The following is a 21,454-nucleotide window of genomic DNA, read 5'->3' as shown; positions in this document are numbered from 1 at the left end:
AGTTTGAAATGACAGTTGTTAATGTTGTTCTTTGTTTTTGTGAATTTAGTACTAAGTTCGCGCCATCGACCGGATCTAGTGCCAAGCACTCCTTCTCTGTTTGAAGCAGCTTCTTTGGCAACCACAATTTCTTCTTCTTCATTGAATGTAGATGAGCGTTATCAACGTGATCAACATATGCTCTATTCTAGCAGGTAAAGGTTGTATATTTGGAATAATACTCCCCACTGTTCTGGTTAAAGTCTAACAGCGTATGCAATGGGAGGAGACTCTGCAAAAGAAAACGTAGTATGTGAGACTATCTCTAGATCAGTATTGACCATCACCAGTGAAGAAGGGGTGTCATTATGCCATAGGACCTGTTAAGTATTTTGCACTGAGCTCACAAAATAGAATGCATAAATACTGCATAAATATTACAGTACATCTTTAATTTTTTGTCATGTTGCAAAACTAAACTAGGCATTGAAAACTTGCTTAGGCCTTAGTCTGTTTCACAAACAAATATATACTAAGATGAGGGTCAGAAATACTTGTAACTTGGCTGCAGCCTGAAAAACCTGGAGAAAACTTTGTGTTAGGAAAAGGGAATTGCTTTCAGGTTGATATTTATTCTGAATGTTGAGTGCTGAATGATCTTCTTTCCATTCCTTTGAAGTGCCCATTTCTGAAGTGAATTTCTATGAACCTTCTCCAATGGATGTGATGAGAGTCTGTCTAATTTTAACCTAAGACAGATGAAAACAGGAAGATCTCCAGGAAAGTGTAGACACGTGTGATCTAGCTTGGAGGTGATCTGAGTTGTTTGAATGCCTTGTAGCCATATCTGCCCAATACTGTTGTTATGCCAGTAAAGCTTTCTGGGAGATTGTGTGTACCTGTACTCTACCAAGTGTGTCTGAAAGGAAATTGTGTTGTGCTGTCTTGCCTGCTTATTAGAGATCATTTGCCATATGTGGTATCACAGACTAGTAACAATACAATGCCTGGAAGGCTCCTTGGCTGCCATTAATGCTGATAAGCAGTGTGTGCAAATACCATTGAGAAGACAGATGCTGTTGTATGCCCCATTAAAAAAGAGTAATGATACTTTTGAATACCTTGAGGCACACATCTCAATACCTTGAGACACACATTTGTAACCTCAGTTTTTCAGAACTACCCTGTTTCTATCAGCCATGAATCTAATCTTTTTCCAAGACACATGGCATTTTATCCAAGAAAGGAGCTCATTATCACCTCGAAGGTGCTTAGCATTTGTGGTTTAATTGAAGAGCTGCTGCCAGTGTGGCTATCCAACTTGCCGAGTTGGAGTTGGCTTCTGAGGCTTTATCATGTGAGGAGCATGTATATAATCCTGATTTGGTATGGATTAGAACTGGCACAGTTGTTAGATAATACAGAGCAGTGGTTAGGGATTTGAGATTTCAGCAAAATGGGGAGACTGAGCAGCAGTCATAGACACATAGCTTATTAGGAGCATTTGTCCAGACTGTCAGCTGACTGTTTTTCACCAAGCTATTCCCCAGTCCTTGAAGAGTTGGAGGAGATTTCAGGTGTTACCTTGGCAGTGTGAAGGAGTGGCAAAAGAAGAAGTGAGGGGGGAAGATGGCTGTATTTTTTCAGCACAGAAAGAACTTCATCTACAATAGGGAAGTACAAAGGAGAAAGTGAACAAACATCATGTGATATAAGTTATTCAGCAAATGTAAGCTTTCAAGATTCTCCACTCCACCTCAAGTAAATTTATATGTGGCATGAAGCAATTTCAGTAATTAAAAGATTTAAAAGATGTGTTTTCCACAAGAAAATATGTTCAATTTTGAGTCTAAATACCCTTAATTGAAAGAGTTGATTTGCTTTATTTTAGGAGAGGAAATTCTTACATATTATATCTGGCAGAAGTGATACCAGATGTATCTTTTTGTCTGAAGGCAAAGTTTTCATAGTGACTACTGATGAATTAAATTAAAGGTGATAAATAGGAATGTCCTGAGCATTGTGACTGTTGTCTCAGTTAACATTGCTTTTATAATTGCAAAGAACTGGAGAAGGTTGATGCTTTTACAGGTGCTTCTAGACTTGTTTTAAACAGTTCTTTTTTGTTTCATTTTGTTCCAAAAACAACAAACTCTCCTTCCAGTCTATCTTACAGCAGGTCTCACAGCTTCCAGTTACAAACCTGAATAAAATCGCAATAAACCCCAATAAAGGGTTACTTTGCCCCTCTGTCTGTAGACCTACGCAAAGAACCTGTGGCTTATATAGGGAGGATTACTGAATTACCTGATGTGTTTAAGCCTAGGAAAATAACCTATATAGAATATAGTCATTCTTGTTTATGTATTCTGTACCTTCTTTATGTAAGGTGCAGAATGGACCTCTGCCTTCTCTCTCCTCTTCTTTGCTGCATTTCAATTTCAAGTAAAAACTTTGCAGGTTTTTTTGTGTTTTCATTGCTATTTTTCACTGCGGACCACTGGAAATTTTGTAAGTCTTTAAAGGATAGGGTTTTTTCTTTTACACCATCAAAACTTCCTGAAACTCCCTAGCTTTGAACTGATATATCCCAAGACTTGACATTTTATCAAATAACCCTTGCTAAAACAGCTCAGAAAACAAGAGTTAAAAGCTTCTGCTGTTTTTGTACGGGATTTGTAAGTATTAACTTTCCTGCTGTAAGAAATGCACACCTTTTATGCATCTGCTTTTCTATATAGGCAAATTTTTGTTATGTTTAAATGTTCTGTCTGTCCACCCACCACCTTTAGCTTCTGAAGCTTAGAAAAAATGGCTTGAGTTTGATTAAAAAATAATTAAATTCATGCAAACTGAATGTAAATAAGGAACTAAGTGGAGGAAAAAGAATTGAAAGCTCTAATTCGTGAACAGATGCACTGAGACAGTGGGGGAATCCCCATGGGAGAGAAAGAAAATTTGACTATGATTGAAGCAACATGTAATATATAGTTGAAAGAAGAACAAGGCTTTCCCCATTCTGCTGTGATGGCATTATTTTTTCTTTCTGAGGGCAACAGCAGAGTGGAGAACACTTGTGGATGATCATGTTATAAATGAAGTCTCAACTCAATCTGAATTTAGTAATATTTATACTTACAAAAGGTATAAAAGCTATAAAAGGCAAGTAAACAGCGCTGGGTGTGTGGGGAGTCTACGCTCCAACAACACGCACACACGAACATCAAACATTCTAAATACACAGAACATTGCTTTTTACATACTAAATCCGAGTTTGCCTCTACAATCAGAAAAGGTAAGAAACAATCCTTTAAGTTCCATGACTTAACAGTCTCCATTTTCCATTCCTTTTGAACAATATGTCTTGCTTTAAGTTGTCAAGCAACTTGGTCTTCAGGCCTCATGTATCCCGTATGTATCACGGGACTTTCCAACCCCCATGGCCACATTCCCAAATCTCCCCCTTCTTTATTGATATCAACCATTTTCTCGTCATGAATTACCACTCCATATAAAACAATTGTTACTGGGTGGGAGAAAGTAACTTTTTTTTTTTGGCTTTTCTTTTTCAGTCTAAAAATTAAGGATGAGAACTGAGTGCATCATGGAAATCGTACGAAACCTGTGTTCCATTAATTTGCTCTTTCTGATACACCATGTAATTTCTCTCATTCTCTTCTGTCCCCTCACTCCCAATTTGTCTTTGCCCTATTAGAAGTCTGCATTGAAACTGAATGATCACCAATGCAGCTATGATGAGGCTGTTGCAGTAATTTGAATTTGTTACTGTTTCCAGCAAGTATGTTACATTAAGAGATGATACTCTTATTTTTTTTTACTCATGCAGAAGTTCCATGTACATGTTGGTTGCAGCTCAGTCACTTAATTTGTGAAAAGACTGTAGTTTCTAATTCTCATTAATGTGCTGGTAGAAGCTGTATTTTGTCATATCTGCAGAGCTTAGTATGCTTTAAGGTTACACCATCTGTTTTTTGTTGCTATTGTTCACATCCTACTATAGAATTACAGCTAAAGCAGATAACAGTTCTATACACAAAGGCATAATGACTATAAGTTCAGGGATACTTAGTCAAATAAACTATTTACCTGATTATCCATTATGTTCTGTTGGATCAACAATTCTGTGACAAGGTTAAAAGAAAAAAAAAACTTAGCAGAAAAACAGATTGATAAATATTGATTAAAAGGGCAGAACTGCTATCTGCAATCTTGAAGCAGCATCAAAAAGCAATGTTGGACTAAAGACTAATATATATTTCGTTTAATCCTACAGTCTGATATCTTGTTATATATGTTAGCATTAAAAGAACTATGTCATCTGAGCAAACTGACTCCCCCACACACAGTGATGTCAAAAGTTAATGTTTAGATTTATTGGAGACATTTCATTAAGTGTTTGCGGAAATAGAAGAGGGAATCTGTCTCAGGCTTGTAAATGATTGTCCTGGACATATACCAAAATACAAAATTTCAGTTTCTGACTTAAAATGCAAAGTGAAAATCAAATCTGGATGCTTTCCTTCACAGAAAAAATTATAAATGATAAATGATTAAATGAAATTTTGTTGGAAGTGATTTAGTGGTTAAAAAGTAGAAAAGAAAGCCTGTACTTTTTTTTTTAACTTGAAATTTAAAATTGCTAGATAAATGCACAGATGAGCATGTGGTAATAGCAGTTATTTAATACAAAAGCAAATGTTTCCTTGCATGAATTTGTCCGTGCATGCTGCCTTTCATATTCCACACTCATTCTTACAAGTCTGATTTCATGACCTTAAGCCTTTCTGGTGAGGAGGGCCCAAAGGAATGTCTTAGCAGACTTCATGTGTAGATCCCCCCTAGCGTTGGGGCGTGTTGATGTGCGCTGCCCAGTGGATTTCACCATGGTTATTCTGGATTTTGAAATACAGACTGAGTGCCTAAGTTCTAATTGCATGCACCTACAAGCTTTTCAACTACATATGTATGTCAGCTGCAAAACTGACAGGTCTTAGAATCCTAATTGGCAACTGCAAAGGAGTACATGTTTCACCTTCATGTAACTGGGATGCTTACTGATTTGCATGCCATGATTTTCCACTAGCATAAGTTTAGTAACACGGAGTCTCATTGTCAGGTGCTTTCACTTGGAATACAGAAACAGCATTTAGAATATCAGTCATGTCTGTCCAACCCCATCCCTGGAGGCATTAAAGGCCAGGCTGGATGTGGCTCTGGGCAGCTTGCTCTAGTGGCTGGCAACCCTGCCCATGGCAGAGGGGTTGAAACAGATCTTTAAGGTCCTTTTCAACCCAGGCCATTCTATGATTTTTCGTATCTATGGTTTTTATGCTTGTAAACAGCATTAGTAAAATATGACTGACAAAGCTTTTTTTAATATTACACTTTTTTTCAGATGCATGAAATTTATAAAAAAAAAATGTGAGATTATATTTTAGAGATGATTTCTACATTGTAAACGTTAGACTAATGCACTTACTTCAACAGGCTTTTAAAAATCTGCTGTCCTTTTTCATACTTATATGTATGCAGGCTAGATTTTCCACGATGTTTGGTATTGAGCTGTACATTAGAACAATAGTTTTACTGCCCATTTATATACAAAAGATTTTTGAGTAGCTTCTGTAAGAAGATTGTAAAGGTCATGATGCAATGAGCTGATAGTTTTCTCAAAAGCTTTCAAACACATTGGACATTGAAAATGTGCAGCTTTTAGGGGCATAAATATTCTGTGGGACATGTGACAGAAAAGGATATTTGACATCCAGCGAAAGACATCAAAGCCTATTTTTATTATAACTCGTCCCAACAGGACTCATAGTGGCTCATTCTAATTCATAGTTCATGTATTTTGGCCTATCTGAAGAAAGCTGATAATTATATTCATACATGAGCTGGTCTTTGCAGTGCAGGAGGGAGGAAAAGAAATAAAATAAAATAAAATAAAAAAAAAAACACCTGAAACTTCTGCTTCTGTCAGTTGTAACCACCTGGCACAGCTTCTGCCATTCATTCTTCAAAGGCCATGCAAAGACTGGTGAGGAAGGTAAGGAAGACTGAAGAACCCTACCTGTCTTGCAGGCTGACTTTGAAGTAGACACATTGTAATGAGGCAGATCTGTTTTTCCTTTTACAAAGCAGAACTCTTTCATTTTTAAAGCTGTCACTTTAGGAACTGGTTACAGTTTAGTATAAGTAAAATGTGCTGAAGCACGGAAACAGCAATTAAAATTTGGGAGGGTTTTTTGGTTGGTCTTTTGGCTGGTTGGGTTTTGCTTGTTTAGATAATCCTGCATACTTATGCTAGTTTCTTGACAAATGGTAGTTCTTTTTCTTTATGCCTTAGAAACTTAATAGGATCTTGCATGTATTATCCTTAGTTTGAAATGTATGAGAATTGCACTGTTCTACAAATCCATAGAAAATCAGTCTAATTTAACTGTTCCTGCTTAAGAACACCCTGATTTTCCATATTTATAAGTCACAATCCCTGACCATCTTTAACGTTTTAAGCTAATTTTTTGCACTTCGTGTCCAGGAAAGCATTTTAGAAAGACTTTGAAAAATGAAGGTTTTGTTTTATTTTCTACTCAAGAGAAAGAGAATTAAATTTAAATATGTTGAAGTGTGCTGATTTAGAAGCCTCAAAGAATGGCTTTTCACCTTACTTCATCATAAGGTCAGAGTGTGTAGTGTTTCTCAAAAGAGGATCCAAGTTAACACAGTGAAACTTTTTTTTTTTTTCTTAAAAAAAAAAGCTTATTTCTCCCTTTTCATAAGAAACTCGGAACTCTTGTTATGCATATCTTTATGTACTTCATAGTCACTTATCCAGTTGGGATGCATTTTCTTCATGTTGTCATTACAAGGCAAGTTCAATAAACAAAATAATTCTGGTATCCTGACATGGAAATGATTTCTTACTAAAAAGCTTAACTAAGAAGGTGTTATTACATTATTATAGACAAACACTGTACTGCAACTGTGGCAGAGTTCAGCTCTTGGTGCAAGTTACTGTTTTCAGACTGACACCAACTCCAAATTAATAAGGCAGTGTCATAAAACTACCACTTTCTCCTTTATGTGCACAATAGATTGGCTTCCCAAAAAGAACAGTATTTGTTCTTTTAGATATAAAATTGATTTCTCTTAGAGAATTTTTGGAATCTTCTCAAAGTCTCCAGTTACTGAACTTAAGGTATATGAAACAAAACTCTGTCTTGAAAAGGTTTTCCTACACTTCTTTTGGAAACAGTTCTTCATGGAGATGTCTTCCCTACTTGTAGAACTGATCTCTAGTTATTCAGTGTGAAAGTCACAGTAGCAAGAGGATTGTTATACACAAAAAAGTTGTGAGGATTTGATTGTAAGAAAAATACAGTGGCATTTCTGTTTTACATTCTATTCATTCATGCCTGCTTTTGTTCAAGGGACTGTAGTCCCTGCTGGTTTTCTCTGCATAAGATTACTCTCTACATACTTCTCTCCCTTTTATCCCTTCTCTTTCTGTATATTAATATATAAATATTTTTTGTTTGTTTATTTCTATACATAAAGTCTCTTTTTTTGGTTATTCAGTAGTGAACTTCCTAACAGTGACATTAGTAGGATCTGCTTTTGAGAGTTTCCATGTTCTTTTTGTGTCAACCTTCATTTGCTGCCTGGCTATGTGGTGGATTTCTGTAGCAGCCAGACCCAGCATGACTCACTGCTTTCCATAAAAAAAAAAAAAAAGAGGCACACCCGGAAGGGCAGTTGGCATGATCTTTATTATGTGTTACAGGCAAAAAACAGTAGTTTAACAATCCCCAAACTGAACACTTTGCTATTGTTTGCAGTCCAGAACAAGCTATAAAGCAACAGACATTACAGCTTAACAAACTAGGAGCGAAGGAAGCACAATGCTTTCTAACAGAAAAATAGGAATGGGAGAAAGAAAAACAAGTGTAACAGTAAGCCAGTGAATTAAACAGAAAAATAGGTCAACTAGGTCTTGGTCTTCTGATGCATAAAGATTAGAAAATAAAATTCACTGGTGTGAATTGGAGAAGCTCTCACCTAGTCTGAGGGCAAAGGTTTATGCAAGTGCAGGAAGTCAAGAATAATAGCAATGTTATAAATGAAGTCTCAACTCAATCTGAATTTTGTAATATTTATAAAATATTTGTAAAAGGTATGTACAATCAGAAAAGGTAACAAACAATCCTTTAAGTTCCATGACTACAAACAAGTCTCCACTTTCCATTCCTTTTCTTGACTACAAACAAGTCTCCATTTTCCATTCCTTTTGAACAATATGTCTTGCTTTAAGTTGTCAAGCAACTCGGTCTTCAGGCCTCATGTATCCCGTTCTTCACAGATCGCAGAAAAGCATATCCATCTCCTTTTCAAGGCCAATAGGGCCTGGGTCAAAAGGCACGTCCAGGTCACCAGGGGGCGGAACAGCAAAAGCCTTCCATGGCTGTAGCAGCAGAGGGGCCCATGGCGTAGCAGTCGGATCAGCAAAGGAGCCCGCAGCTCCCTCACTGTCTGGCAAACCACACGTTTCTGGTTGTGGCCCCACACGGCTCTTTAAGGCCTCAGAGACTGCTCACCAGGTGCCAAGCAATCCCACTGCAACCCTGTCGGTTTTAGTAGCAGTCCCACACCTTGACCTCAGTTTGGTCCCATATTTCAGGCTCATAAACTGTCCAATTGTTAATAAGGAGAATAAGCTGTGAGGTTACCAGCACAGTCTTTGTTCCTAAGGACGTATGATTCCCCATAATGCGCAGCTGCTTACCAGCGAGGGGAGCTGTGTGCGCGGGTCCTCTTCTCTCAGCTCGAGCTTCTTCCCAGCTCCGGTGCGCCCATTTCCAGCGACTTTCTCTATGAGCTTCTCTGAGCGGTTTGCTGAGTCTGGCCGAGACCATCTTCATGAGGCGATCAATGTGCTTGTTCCCGTCCTGGTCTCCATTCTGCCAGCCTGTTCCTCTTCACTCCTTTTTCCTGCTTCTTTATTGATGACATAACTTCATAGTGTTGCCTTCGTTTTTATCTTGAGGGCAGGCTCCCCTCTTATACCCTTCTCCCCACAGCAGTTCTTTTCAAAACAACTTTTCATTGGTCAAACAACTTTGCATATAACAGCAACAGCAAACACCCAGCAACTTCCATGCCTTAAGGGCTGGAGAACAAGAAACCTGAGACTGCATGAGTCCCCTGAATCACCCTTCTTTGTTCCCTCTAAACTCTTTCACATTCCTAATGGCCTTATTGTTAAGAGTCTGATGTTATCATCAACCACGGGGCTTTCCGACCCCCGTGGCCACACTCCCACATCTCCCCCTTCTTTATTGATATCAACCATTTTCTCGTCATGAATTACCACTCCATATAAAACAATCGTTACTGGGTGGGAGAAAGTAACATTTTTTTTTTTGGCTTTTCTTTTTCAGTCTAAAAATTAGGGATGAGAACTGAGTGCATCATGGAAATTGTACAAAACCTGTGTTCCATTAATTTGCTCTTTCTGATACACCATGTAATTTCTCTCATTCTCTTCTGTCCCCTCACTCCCAATTTGTCTTTGCCCTATTAGAAGTCTGCATTGAAACTGAATGATCACCAATGCAGCTATGATGAGGCTGTTGCAGTAATTTGAATTTGTTACTGTTTCCAGCAAGTATGTTGCATTAAGAGATGATACTCTTATTTTTTTTTTTACTCATGCAGAAGTTCCATGTACATGTTGGTTGTAGCTCAGTCACTTAATTTGTGACACTCCCATGTCTCCCCCTTCTTTATTGATATCAACCATTTTCTCGACACGAATTACCACTCCATGTATAACAGCAGTAAAGGTAGCAGTGATGTGGCCTATGTACATGAAGTGAATAACTACTTCAACTGTTTTTTTCCTTTTAAACCTAAAAGACAGGTATGCACTGCAGCCTGCCTGGCTAGTTCTTGGTAATGCAGAACACTATTTCCCAGAAAGAATGGTTGACCATTGGCTTTGCATATACTTATAGCAGTAGTAGTCGCTCTGTGCACATTTGTCTTCTGTCATGTGGTTTTCATATATGGTGCCTTTGCACCTCCTGAAGCCTGAATTGAGTGTCAAAATTCTGCAAGCAAAAGTGATTCTTGATTTTTTTTTTTTTTCTTCCTTTTACCAAGAATAGTATGTCTAATGATAGCACTTATTTTGTGGGAAATTATAAAACATAGTCACCATTTGGCAACAGCCATTTTTTCCTTCCTGTCTGTTCTCTCCCTTTCAGGAAAATGAGCGTTGGCAGAAGACCAATGTGACTGAAATGTTGGTTAATAGAATACAAATAGTGTGTTAGAAAACTGGTACTGAGTCAGTGGGAGCTGGATCACCTTTGGGACAAATGAAATAGTCTCACTATTGAAAAGATGCTTAATATGCTATATAGTAAAAGGAGCATTACGATGTGGTAAATGTAGTGCTGTGCACTGAATGCTAATATGACGTGAGGACAACTAATGATTCATTATTTTATTGAGCACTTGTGATTGTTTTCTACTTTGGATACTAGCTTCATCCTTTCTGAAATTATGCTCAATCTGAAACATATCTTAAGTATGAAGTACTGCAAAGGGAGAGAAAAACTAATTCTCATTTATGGACTGATGGCTGTAACCATGTTTTGATATCCAGTTATAATGCTGAGTTGTTTGTTTTATTTCATGTGTAAACAGGTAACGAACACCATTTGAAATATGGGTCTGCAAAACTGATAGTCAGGTTTTCAAGGTAGTCTGGAGTCTATTACTTTCTGGCAGCTTGTAGATGAATGATAATGGGTGCCTAACTCTGTTAAAACACCTTTGACAATTTCAGCTTTGTGGTTCTCAGTGTTTACAAAACAAAACAAGATTACTGTGCAGATCCGTCTCTAGTTTCACATCCTTTCTCCATAGTAGGGAACAGAAATCATATCTATGATTGAGATTGTGAAGTGTATCTGCTCCATGAATCTCCTACTTTAATATCTGAACTGCTGGTTGCAGGTGATCCCTTACCTACCCAAGAAAGTCCAATCTTACTTGGCTTAATTACTGAATCTCTTTTTTTCTCCCCATTTTAAAATACTGCTAAATGTGGAAATAGCTTCTTTTGAAATTAATGAAATTATCCCACACTGACTGTGGCATAGTTTAATTCTTTCAATAGAGTTTAGGAATTGTATTACTTCTTGATAACATTTTAGTTAATTCCGAAGTAGAAACTGTGTGGTTTGTTTGCTAGTAATTTATGAGACCCCAATTAACTATCTTTTGTCAAGGTACCTATACTTGTTGATTTGCTTTTCTTCTTTTCAAGTATTTGAAGCTTGTATGTTTAAGAGAGAAATTTAAAAACTTCAGCCGTGACAGAGCTCGTATACAGCTTGTATTGTTTGTTAACTGTAGTCTCCCTTCTCTTTCTAGTAAAGGGTTGCCTTCAAGTTCAACGTATACTTTAGAAGACAGTGCCATCTATTTGACTTCAGAACAGAGCACACTGGAGACGGAAAATGATAATGCTTCAGTTTTGGATGTCTACTTAGTAAGTTGTCAAACTGTTTCTGTTTCCTCTGACTGACTCTCAGCAAGGGACTTTAATAAATGCTGAACTTAAAGAACCAGAGGATCATTGAGGTATTTCTTAAATGAGACACATGCTTAAGTACCTTGCCAAAGCAAATCCTTCCAGAATCTATGTGCCTATTAATTATGGTGTTAATAATGAAGGGTTTTTTTCTAATGTTACGGGGGGGATGGCATACTACTTGTTTTTCATGCTTATAAGAGGAAAAAAAAATCTTTCTTCTTCACATTGAATATTCCACAATGGACAGAGTAAATTTTCCCAGGGAGACAAGTTCTGTATTTACATAAGTGAATTTAAAGACAGTGAAGTAGAGCTCAATATAAAGTAAGTTAATGGCTCCCCTTTCTGTTCTGAAGGGTTCTCCAGTTGCAGTGTCTGGAATATGATTAGAAAATGATTTTTTTTTTTTTTCTGCTTTGGCTCCTAGTGAGCAGTTTATCTGACTGCTGAAAGATAAGCAATAAGCTTAAGTCTGAATCTTTGGTTGTCTTCATATCATCTGTGATGGCATTTAAACTTTTTTGTTATCTGCAGCTGTTGTGGTTTAACCCTGGTGGGCAGCTGAGCCCCACACAGCTGTGTACTCACTCTCCCCCAGACATAAAGATACTAGTCACCCAATGCCTGTTATATTTGACTGAAGTTTTATGCATCTAGCTCTTTTAGGCCCTTTTGAAAATTTCAGTAAAAATGTAGAATGGGTGTTTAAGCTTGGCATTTTTTTCTGAAGGTTTGTTTTCCTCAAGCACAAATTAAACAATCCTGGTATCTCGGTCATATTTTACTTCTATTTTCATGAAAAAAAATGTCTGTGACTTTCGTGACAAAAATAGTACTAGAGAGTAAAGGAAAAAAGCAAAGACTTTTAACTAGCTTCTAGCAAGCATTTCACACAGTCATGGTTGCTTTCCCTCTAGATGAAGTTCACTGCATTCTTTATTGTCCTGTCTTTAACATTTCCTGACTTTTTTTTTTTTATGAGATCCCAAATCATGTTTGTTTCTGATCTCCCTTCTGCTCTCTGTTGGCCATGCTTCTGATGTATTTTCATTTTAGCCAGCAGCCACTGAGTATGTACAGTACCCACTTAATAGCTACTAGCTTAATAGTCCCAACACGCTTGGAGAAGCTTTTGTCTATCCTGCCTCCACTGGAACAACAGTAGCAGGTACAAGCAACCAATTAGATAAAGAACCACTTAGTTAAGTCTGACAGCAAGTAGACCATTAAATCAGTCTATTCCTGTGGGCCTGTTGTTGTTATGATGTTGGTATGAATAGTCTGTAAAGAGAGACAATAAATGCTGAAATGTTCAGGAAATGGACAAGTAATCAGGTACAGCCTAACCTCTTGGCCCCACTTAACAGAGAAACCACTTGTTGTTTAAAACTTTTGATTTTGGTTTATAACAGTCTTGTTTATCATAGAATGGTTTGGATTGGAAGGGTAGATAAGATGATTAAAGATCATCAAGCTCCAAACCCCCAAGCAGGGACACCTCCCACTGGATCAGGTTGCTCTAAGCCCCATCTAACCTGGTCTTGAACACCTCCGGGGATGGGGCATCCACAGCTTGTCTGGGAAAGCTGTGCCAGTGCCTCACCACCCTCTGAGTGAAGAATTGCTTCCTAATATCTAATCTAAATCTCCCCTTTTTTAGTTTAAAGTCACTACCCCTTGACATATCATAGCAGCCCCTGACAAAGAATCCCTTTCCTGCTTTCATGTGGGCCCCTTTTGGGTACTGGAAGGCTACAATGAGGTCTCCCTGGAGCCTTCTCTTCTCCAGACTGAACAACCCCAACTCCCTCAGCCTGTCTTCATAGGAGAGATGCTCCAGCCCTCTAATCTCATGGACCTCATCTGGGCTTACTCTATAAGGTCCACATCCTTCTTGGGCTTGGGGCCTCAGAGCTGAACGCAGCACTCCAGGTGGGGCTTCATGAGCAAAAAATTTGCTCTCATTGGCAAATTTGCCGAGGATGCACTTGATCCCACTGCCCATGTCACTAACAAAGACATTGAACAGCTCCAGTCCCAATACTGACTGCTGAGGACCACCACTCATTACTGATCTCCACCTGGACAATGAGCCATTGTTAAGGGAAACCTATGCAGACTTGCACTCCACAGCTGATGTCAAAATTGAGAATTTTTCTGGTAGTGGCAAGAATTTTTGTTCTAGTACACAGAGACATCTTGAGTTTGCAACTCAAAGGCGAGTCTGGGCATAGAATTCCGCAGCTGTCAATAAAGACCAGGTTCAGCAAAGCAGCATTTACTGCACCAATAACTCTAAGCAGCACTGTTATGTCAGTAAATCCAAGTTTACTTTAAAATTCCCTTGATTTATTTTCTCTTAAATCTTTTAGCCCAGATCCTAAATGAAGCATTCTAGTTTTTATTAATAAAATATGATTAAAACATCATTGGCACTGAGCAGTAAGTGTAAGCCAGTCTAAGTTATTTCCAAATATTCTAATACCAAACAGTGAAAAACACTATAAAAACAGTTACTTTTTTAAATTAAAGATTACAGAAAGATAAGAAAAGATTTTATAAAACAGGAATATGAAATCTTACTCCACAGAGAGTTAAAATATTAAAGGGTTCTTGCTTCGATAAATATGTAATTCAGTAGTAGAACAGATACTGGACTTCTGTACGACTTTAGACACAGTCCCACACAACCTTCTAATATCTATATTGAAAAGATACGGATTTGAAGTGTGGACCATTCCCATGGATAAAGAATTGGCTCAAAGGCCACACCCAGAGGGGTCAATGGTTCCATGTCCAGGTGTAGGCTGGTAACAAGCGATGTCCCCCAGGGGTCTGTCTTGGGACTAGTGCTTTTCAATATCTTCATCAATGACATAGACTTGAACCTCAGCAAGTTTGCAGATGACACCAAGCTGAATGGTACAGTTGATACAACAGAAGGAAGGGATGCCATCCATAGGGACCTGGACAGGCCGGAGAAGTGGGCCCATGTGAACTACATGAGGTTCAACAAGTCCAAGTGCAAGGTGCTGCACCTGGGAGGGATACAAAGATGGTTAGAGGGCTGGAGCACCTCTTCTGTGAAGAAAGGCTGAGATCTGGGGATGTTCTCTGGAGCAGAGAAGGCTCCAGGGAGACCTTACTACATTTCTTCAATACTTAAAGGTGTCTTGTAAAAAGAATGGAGAAGGACTCTTTACTTGGGTAGGTAATGATAGGACAAGGGGAAATAGTATTAAATTAAAAGAGGTTAGGAGCAAATTCTTCGCTCAGAGGGTGGTGAAGCACTGGAACAGGTTGCCAAGAGAAGCTGTGGATGCCCCATCCCTGGAGGTGTTCAAGGCCAGGCTGCATGGGGTCTTGGCCAAACTGATCTAGTGGGTGCCATCCCGGCCTATGGCAGGGCAGTTGGAATTATATGATCTCTAAGGTTCCTTCCAACCCCATTATGTGATATTCTGTGATATTTAGGAGCAAAAGATGCCATCTGAAATAAATAGAAAGTGTCACTGTACATATGCTAGTAATAGAGAAAGGTAACACTCTTGTACTTTGCAATTTGGTATATAAATGCACAAAGCAAAACATTAAAACAGTTTTTCCTTCTTCCTTTAGAAATACATGGTGTCTTAAAATTTCTCTGAAACCCTATTCATTATGTCAGTTCAGGCAGCTTCAGCTGGTACTTAAATCACAGAATCACAGAATTTCTAGGTTGGAAGAGACCTCTAGATCATCGAGTCCAACCTCTGACCTAACACTAACAAGTCCTCCACTAATCCATATCCCTAAGTTCTTCATCTAAACGTGTTTTAAAGACCTCCAGGGATGGTGACTCCACCACTTCCCCGAGCAGCCTGTTCCAGTGCCTAACAACCCTTTCAGTAAAGAAGTTCTTCCTAACATCCAACCTAAAACTCCCCTGGCACAATTTGAGCCCATTCCCCCTCATCCTGTCACCAGGCACGTGGGAGAATAGACCAACCCCCAACTCACTACAGCCTCCTTTAAGGTATCTGTAGAGAGCAATAAGGTCATCCCTGAGCCTCCTTTTCTCCAGGCTGAACAAGCCCAGCTCCCTCAGACGCTCCTCGTAGGACTTGTTCTCCAGGCCCCTCACCAGCTTTGTCACCCTTCTCTGGACTCTTTCAAGCACCTCGATGTCCTTCTTGTAGCGAGGAGCCCCAAACTGAACTGAAATGCTAATTTTATTATAGGATTTTGAAGTCTTAAAATATAGCTAAGCATTAATTTTATATTTAATCTTGCTGTAGATGCATAACTAAGTAGATTTACAAGTACTAGTCTATAAAATACCTGTTTAGAGACTTAGCAAAACTGTCTCCCTCTTCATACTTTTCAGTGCTCTATTCTTCTATTCTCAATCCCATAGCTATGTATTTTGTATGTTGAGCACTTTCTAGCTCATATTCAAACCCTCCCAACTGCCAGTTTACAATCTAACTCCTCATCTTCTCAATTATTGTCTCTTAGAAATATTTTCACCCCTTGAGCTGTTTTTGCTTCACCACCCTTAGCTCTGTTCTAGTGTAAACTCCTTGCAGAGAAGAATTTTCCCACCTGGCTCTGATGAAATGAAAGATTGTTCCTACCTGGAGTACTGCCCTCAGCTTTGAGACCCCTGACATAAGAGGGACATGGACCTGATAGAACTAGTCCAGTCCACAAGGGTGATGAGAGGGCTGGAGCACCTCTCCTATGAAGACAAGATGAGGGAGCTGGGGTTGTTATGCCTGGAGTAGAGAAGGCTTCAGGCAGACCTTAATAGAAGCCTTGCTGCTATTAAAAGGGGCTTACAGGAAATATGAGGAGGGATTCTTCATTAGGGTGTGTACAGATAGGACAAGAAGTAATGGTTTTACACTTAAAGAGGGTAGGTTTGGATTAGCTATAAGGAAGAAATTCTTTATTCTGAGGTTGGTGAGACACTGGCACAGGTTGCCTAAAGAAACTGTGGATGCCCCATCCCTGGAGGTGTTCAGAGCCAGGCTGCATGGGGCTTTGGGCAACCAGGTCCTTTGAAGGGGGTTTGGAGCTAGATGATCTTTAAGGTCACTTCCAAACCAAGCCTTTCTATGATTCTCATCAGATACTTCAAGTATGGGATTGTCCTTCTACCATAATTTCTTGACAAGGCATTTGTTTTTCATTCAGGAACTTTTTGATTTTCTCTTTCATAAAATTTAATTTGATTCCAATCATGTTGTAGATTTCTTCAGAGTGCTGTTTGAAGCAGTAACAATTGTGCCTAAAATTAAAGCAATTCCTAAGCAGGATATATCTAAGAACAAGCTACTAAGTGTACAGTCATACTGTGATGCATACCTCAATTTTAGATATATTACTGTCTTTCTGGTTCCTTCAGTTTCTCTGCCTCCCCATCTCCACTAAGGATACTGATGAAAAAGCATGGTAGCTTGAACGTTAATTCTGGGACTGTGAGAAGAGAATTTAGGCCTCCTCATTTACAGACACTTACAAGGAGTATCCCCTGAGAGCAGAATAATCCTTAGTATATTACATGCACATACTGGAACTAATCAAGCAGTCATCCCTCAAAGTAGAGTTTATTTAAAGCTGAAAGTGGAAAACCTAGTTGTTCCATGCAGTGAGGCAACTGTTCCTTTCCTATCTTACCTATTTTATCCCTGTATCCATCCACATATTGTCTTAGACAAGAGCAGGGGAAGAGTCTGTCTCTCATAAAACTGAAGGCTGGTGTAAGGTGAAACAGCAACCAAGCAAGAATATAGTGTGGCAGAAGTGTTTGCAGAGGCACTGTTACACAGGAAGCAACGCTCCAGTCTCCCTTCCATGAAAATCAGATATGGGAATTATGTGCTTGATTAAATTAAAAACACACCATTTCATATTACTATTAATACATTGCCTGAGTACGCCAAGTGCTAAAATGACAGTGTATATTGCTACAAGTTCTCATGCCCTGAGGATTTTAATGAAGAAAATCAACCATATAAAGAAATCAATTTACTCGTATCTGTGAAAAGAGAATTGGAACAGAGAAAGGCTAAAATATTGCAAATACATTATAGAACCAGTGCAAGACATCTCGGACAGTAATTACAGGAATGCATCTGGTAGAGTCATTTGTATGTTAACTATCATTTCAGACCCAACTGCTATGGCCAAACTGTCTCTTTCAGAAAGTGCAGTTTCTTACATCAGTGATTAAAGTAACCCATACAGTGTGCAGTGGTGACAGAGTTTCTCAGAGGTTCATGGTCCGTGCACTGCAATAGACAGAGGTTTTGCCACAATAATATGTACAGAACTGGATTGCACTTGACATAAAGATGAATATTTGAATCCCACCACATGCACAGCGTTTCTGTGACTGACTCACACAGTTAGCAGTTGCTGTATGTTTCTATCAGGGCAATCTTTTCCAATTCTGTTATACAAATTTTGCAGATAGTTTTTGCATCCTTAATCTCTTTGAAATGCTTCGGAAGGATCAGAGGTAAGGCAACAAGAATAATATGGTCAAAACTGTGTAGTAGTGGAATATCATAAAGCTAGCATCAACAATATTGCTGATCTCCTTAGAGAGTAAAAAGCAGTGATAAAGCCAGAGGGTCTGAAGTTGTGCTGAATCACCATTATATCTGTCAGAAATGGACTTGCTGTCATTCAGATATAAACTTTCAGACACAAACTAGATGCAACCAGTGAAAATTTTCAGTCATTTATGTCAGCTTCATAAAGGATTATTTTGTTTACCCTGTGCTTTTCAACCTTTTTTCTCCAAACTGATCTTAATTTTTTTTTTTTTAATTCTTGTTAGCCTCACATTATCCTCTTCTTACCTTAATTTTACTCACTTGTCCAACAATTTCCCTTTGCATATTCAATTGCTCTGCATCCTGTAAGTACCTACTGACTGACTGACTACTTTTCTACATGCAGGCAGTCAGGTAGATATATGGCAGCAGTCTTTCATTGCTAAATAGAGAATACCCTTTGAGAAAATAGCACTTTGTTAACCATCAGAGGTTATGAAAACACTGACTATAACAGTAGTGCACAATACAGGGGCAGGTTGAAGCTTGCAGCATTTTAGTATCATTCTGCCAGGTTCAAAGTCTAAGTCCAGAAGTCATAATAAATAATATCAATATCAAAATATTGATTTAAATCTACTGGTGTTCACTTTCTAAGATGAGCTTTCAAAATGCCTTCAGAGCTTTTGTTGTTGCTGTTTCCAGACAAGATTAGCCTCTCCTCAATTAATCTGACTCAATGGAGATACTAAGAAGTGATCAACTATTTGTATTATTTAACAGCTGCTTCAGTGGAAGATAGTGTTTTAGTTTTCTACAGTAATAGCAAGTTAATTTAACTATTTATTTATTTATGGTGAATAGAAGTTTGTTCTGATCTTGAACATAAGTTGTTCTTGAAAGATTTTGGATAGGTATGTTTTTTCAACTGGGAAACTATCCAGCAGGAGCTCTCAGGACTTTTACAGAAGACACGCAAAAACTGCACTTTTGTCCCCTAACACTTCTTTTGAGCTCCAGTCACTTCTGCAAGGTAAAAAAAAAAAAGCTGTTGTGAACTGCTGAGTGCCCTCAGTTTGGATTGTCTTCAAAAAAAAGATACCCAATAGTTTTTTTTAGGGGGCAAGATAAATACAGAATCACTGTTGAACTGTGCTGTGTGCTCTTTAGGTGAATAGAAATGTTACCAAGTTATAATTCTGTAAGAAAGCAAATAAACACAGCTCCTGATTTTGCTTCTTATTTCTGTATTTCCAGTAATAAAGAATACATGAAGAATAAAACCAGGACAGAGAAGTGACCGTGGTTAATGAAGAGCACTTTCTGCACTCCTGTTTAAGAAGGAGGAATTCGCTGAGCCTAATAGACAAAGAATAATAATCAACTGAACTTTTTCTAAGAAACGTCAGGATCTTTGAACCATAGAAAGGATTGATGGACTTGGCAAAAGTGATGTGAAACATTCCACACTCCACTATCATCTGCTGTTGCTTGCTGAACTGTGAAGACCTGCATATTCGAGCTGCTTTCTACTGTATTGCCAATCACCTTTTTTGGACTCGAAAGTAATATTTTCTTATCAGCTCTTTAGTGATTTCATTTGCATGCATTCTGTAATTATGCACAAGCAAAATATATTATCTGCTTTACCTATTTAAAAATAAGCACAGTGGTGAATATAATTAATTTCACATGTTTTTCACCCTTCAGTTGTAATCACTTAGATCCATGTCAGTGGAAATGGGAATTGATGCAAGGGTTAGGGTAAGCCTCTGCACATACTAGAAGAAAATGAACCTCTAAAGACATTTTCACTGTTGGTGAAAAGAAGAAAAGATGTTATTTATAACAAGGCCTTATGTTGTGTATATATATTGTCTTTGGAATATTTTCAACTTCAGTTTATTTCTTGTAAAAGAGAAATTATATAATTTATTTAGTAAATACTACTGTAAAGTATAGTTTAATTGATGAATAAAATATTTTGTTCTCAAGACTATCACAACTGTCAACATGATTGTGGTCTGTACAGGACTTACTGTTCTGGCTTGTCTCTACCTTGATGAGACAGCTTGAGAGGGACCTCAAGAGGTATACCAACCACTCCGTAACGGGGCGTCTGTATTTATCTCCTACCAGCTCTTTAATGAAGAGTGGAATCTTAACATTAAGCGGAAAAAGCAAAGGAATGCACTCAGTAGGCGTTGCTTCATAACAGTTTTTCATATTTTTCAGTATAAGCAATTGTTACAAGATAAATATAAAAACTATTCTGGTTTCCTTAATTTCCCTAGCAGCTGAGAGACAATCACAAACACTGGTGATCATCAATCCAAGACTTGATGCAGTAGTGTTTTTAAAGAAAACTACATAGCAGTCACTTTCAAAGACTGTGGAAGTAACTGATAATAACATTTATTGTAGGAATAAGTACTGTTAAACCTGCTGTATTGCCAAAACCAGAATTCAGCACTTCAATCCTTAGAATTATGTTTTGTACCTCTGAAGAATTTTTAATTTAAGATGTTGGACTTTTTTTTTTTCTTTTACATTGATACTATCTCAAACCTTAACAGGGAGGGGTGTATTACTCTTCTATCATGCACAGAACACAGAAACGTAGAGGTCAAATGATGATTTTCTTTGCCAAATATGTAGAGTCTCTGGATTAACCTAGAGCCTATGTCCCATGGTTACACCCTTTGCAGGCTTTAAAATTAGATTGCTTAATCTTAGCAAGATAATTCTGCAGCATTCCTCTTAGAAATGCAAGGGACAAATCTGCATGCCCTAAGGGAAAAAAAAATTGTACATCCACATAAAGTGTCTGCTCAACTATGCACGGTGTATAGTATATTTAAAAGGCATCCATGTGAAAAGTAGGTATTTCTGATCAGTTTTATTGGGGGGGGGGGGGGGGGGGGAATGAAGTGCTGAGTTTAAGCACCAGACTAACTTCCAGAAGGCAAATATATGTCATTTTTTCCCCAATTATCTAGCAAGCTGTAGTGTCCAAATCATTTGTCCTTTGGAAGACTCCTAAGGACACACAGCTTAAATGCAACCATTCTGACCCAAAACAGAAAGTCTGTATTCCTGTACTAAATGATTCAGAGCATGAGCTACCCTTTGTGTACAGTCTCTTTTAACAGTCATTTATAAATGAAAACAGTAATTTAATACTTGCGAAAATAAATCCTGTATAGACTGGAACCTGGGAAAACCTTCTCCAAAGCACACGGACTTAAAACCCCATGGTTGCACTGAGGGGAAAGAGGGTTTACAGCTAAGCAATGTTAATGAT

General features: G+C 38.3%; 1 protein-coding gene across 12 annotated transcripts in view; it reads left to right on the top strand.

Annotated features, from left to right (window-relative positions):
• PIP5K1B (phosphatidylinositol-4-phosphate 5-kinase type 1 beta) overlaps positions 1-20,149 on the top strand; it is a 113,142-nt gene extending 92,993 nt beyond the window's left edge. For 11 of the 12 annotated variants that reach the window (XM_068667558.1, XM_068667562.1, XM_068667557.1 and 8 more), the window contains 3 exons: positions 50-194; positions 11,443-11,560; positions 19,408-20,149. In XM_068667558.1, the coding sequence (XP_068523659.1) occupies positions 50-194; positions 11,443-11,560; positions 19,408-19,410 (266 nt within the window). In that variant the 3' untranslated portion in view covers positions 19,411-20,149. Of the gene's footprint in view, positions 1-49; positions 195-658; positions 2,742-11,442; positions 11,561-19,407 lie in introns of those variants that run through there. The other variant, XM_068667566.1, reaches the window with a different exon arrangement.
• The last annotated feature ends 1,305 nt before the right edge of the window (positions 20,150-21,454 follow it).

This window comes from Anas acuta, chromosome Z (assembly GCF_963932015.1).
Source record: "Anas acuta chromosome Z, bAnaAcu1.1, whole genome shotgun sequence".
Taxonomy (NCBI): Eukaryota; Metazoa; Chordata; class Aves; order Anseriformes; family Anatidae; genus Anas; species Anas acuta.
The sequence above is the reverse complement of the archived record's forward strand: the minus strand, read 5'-3'. Positions and strand labels throughout refer to the sequence as shown.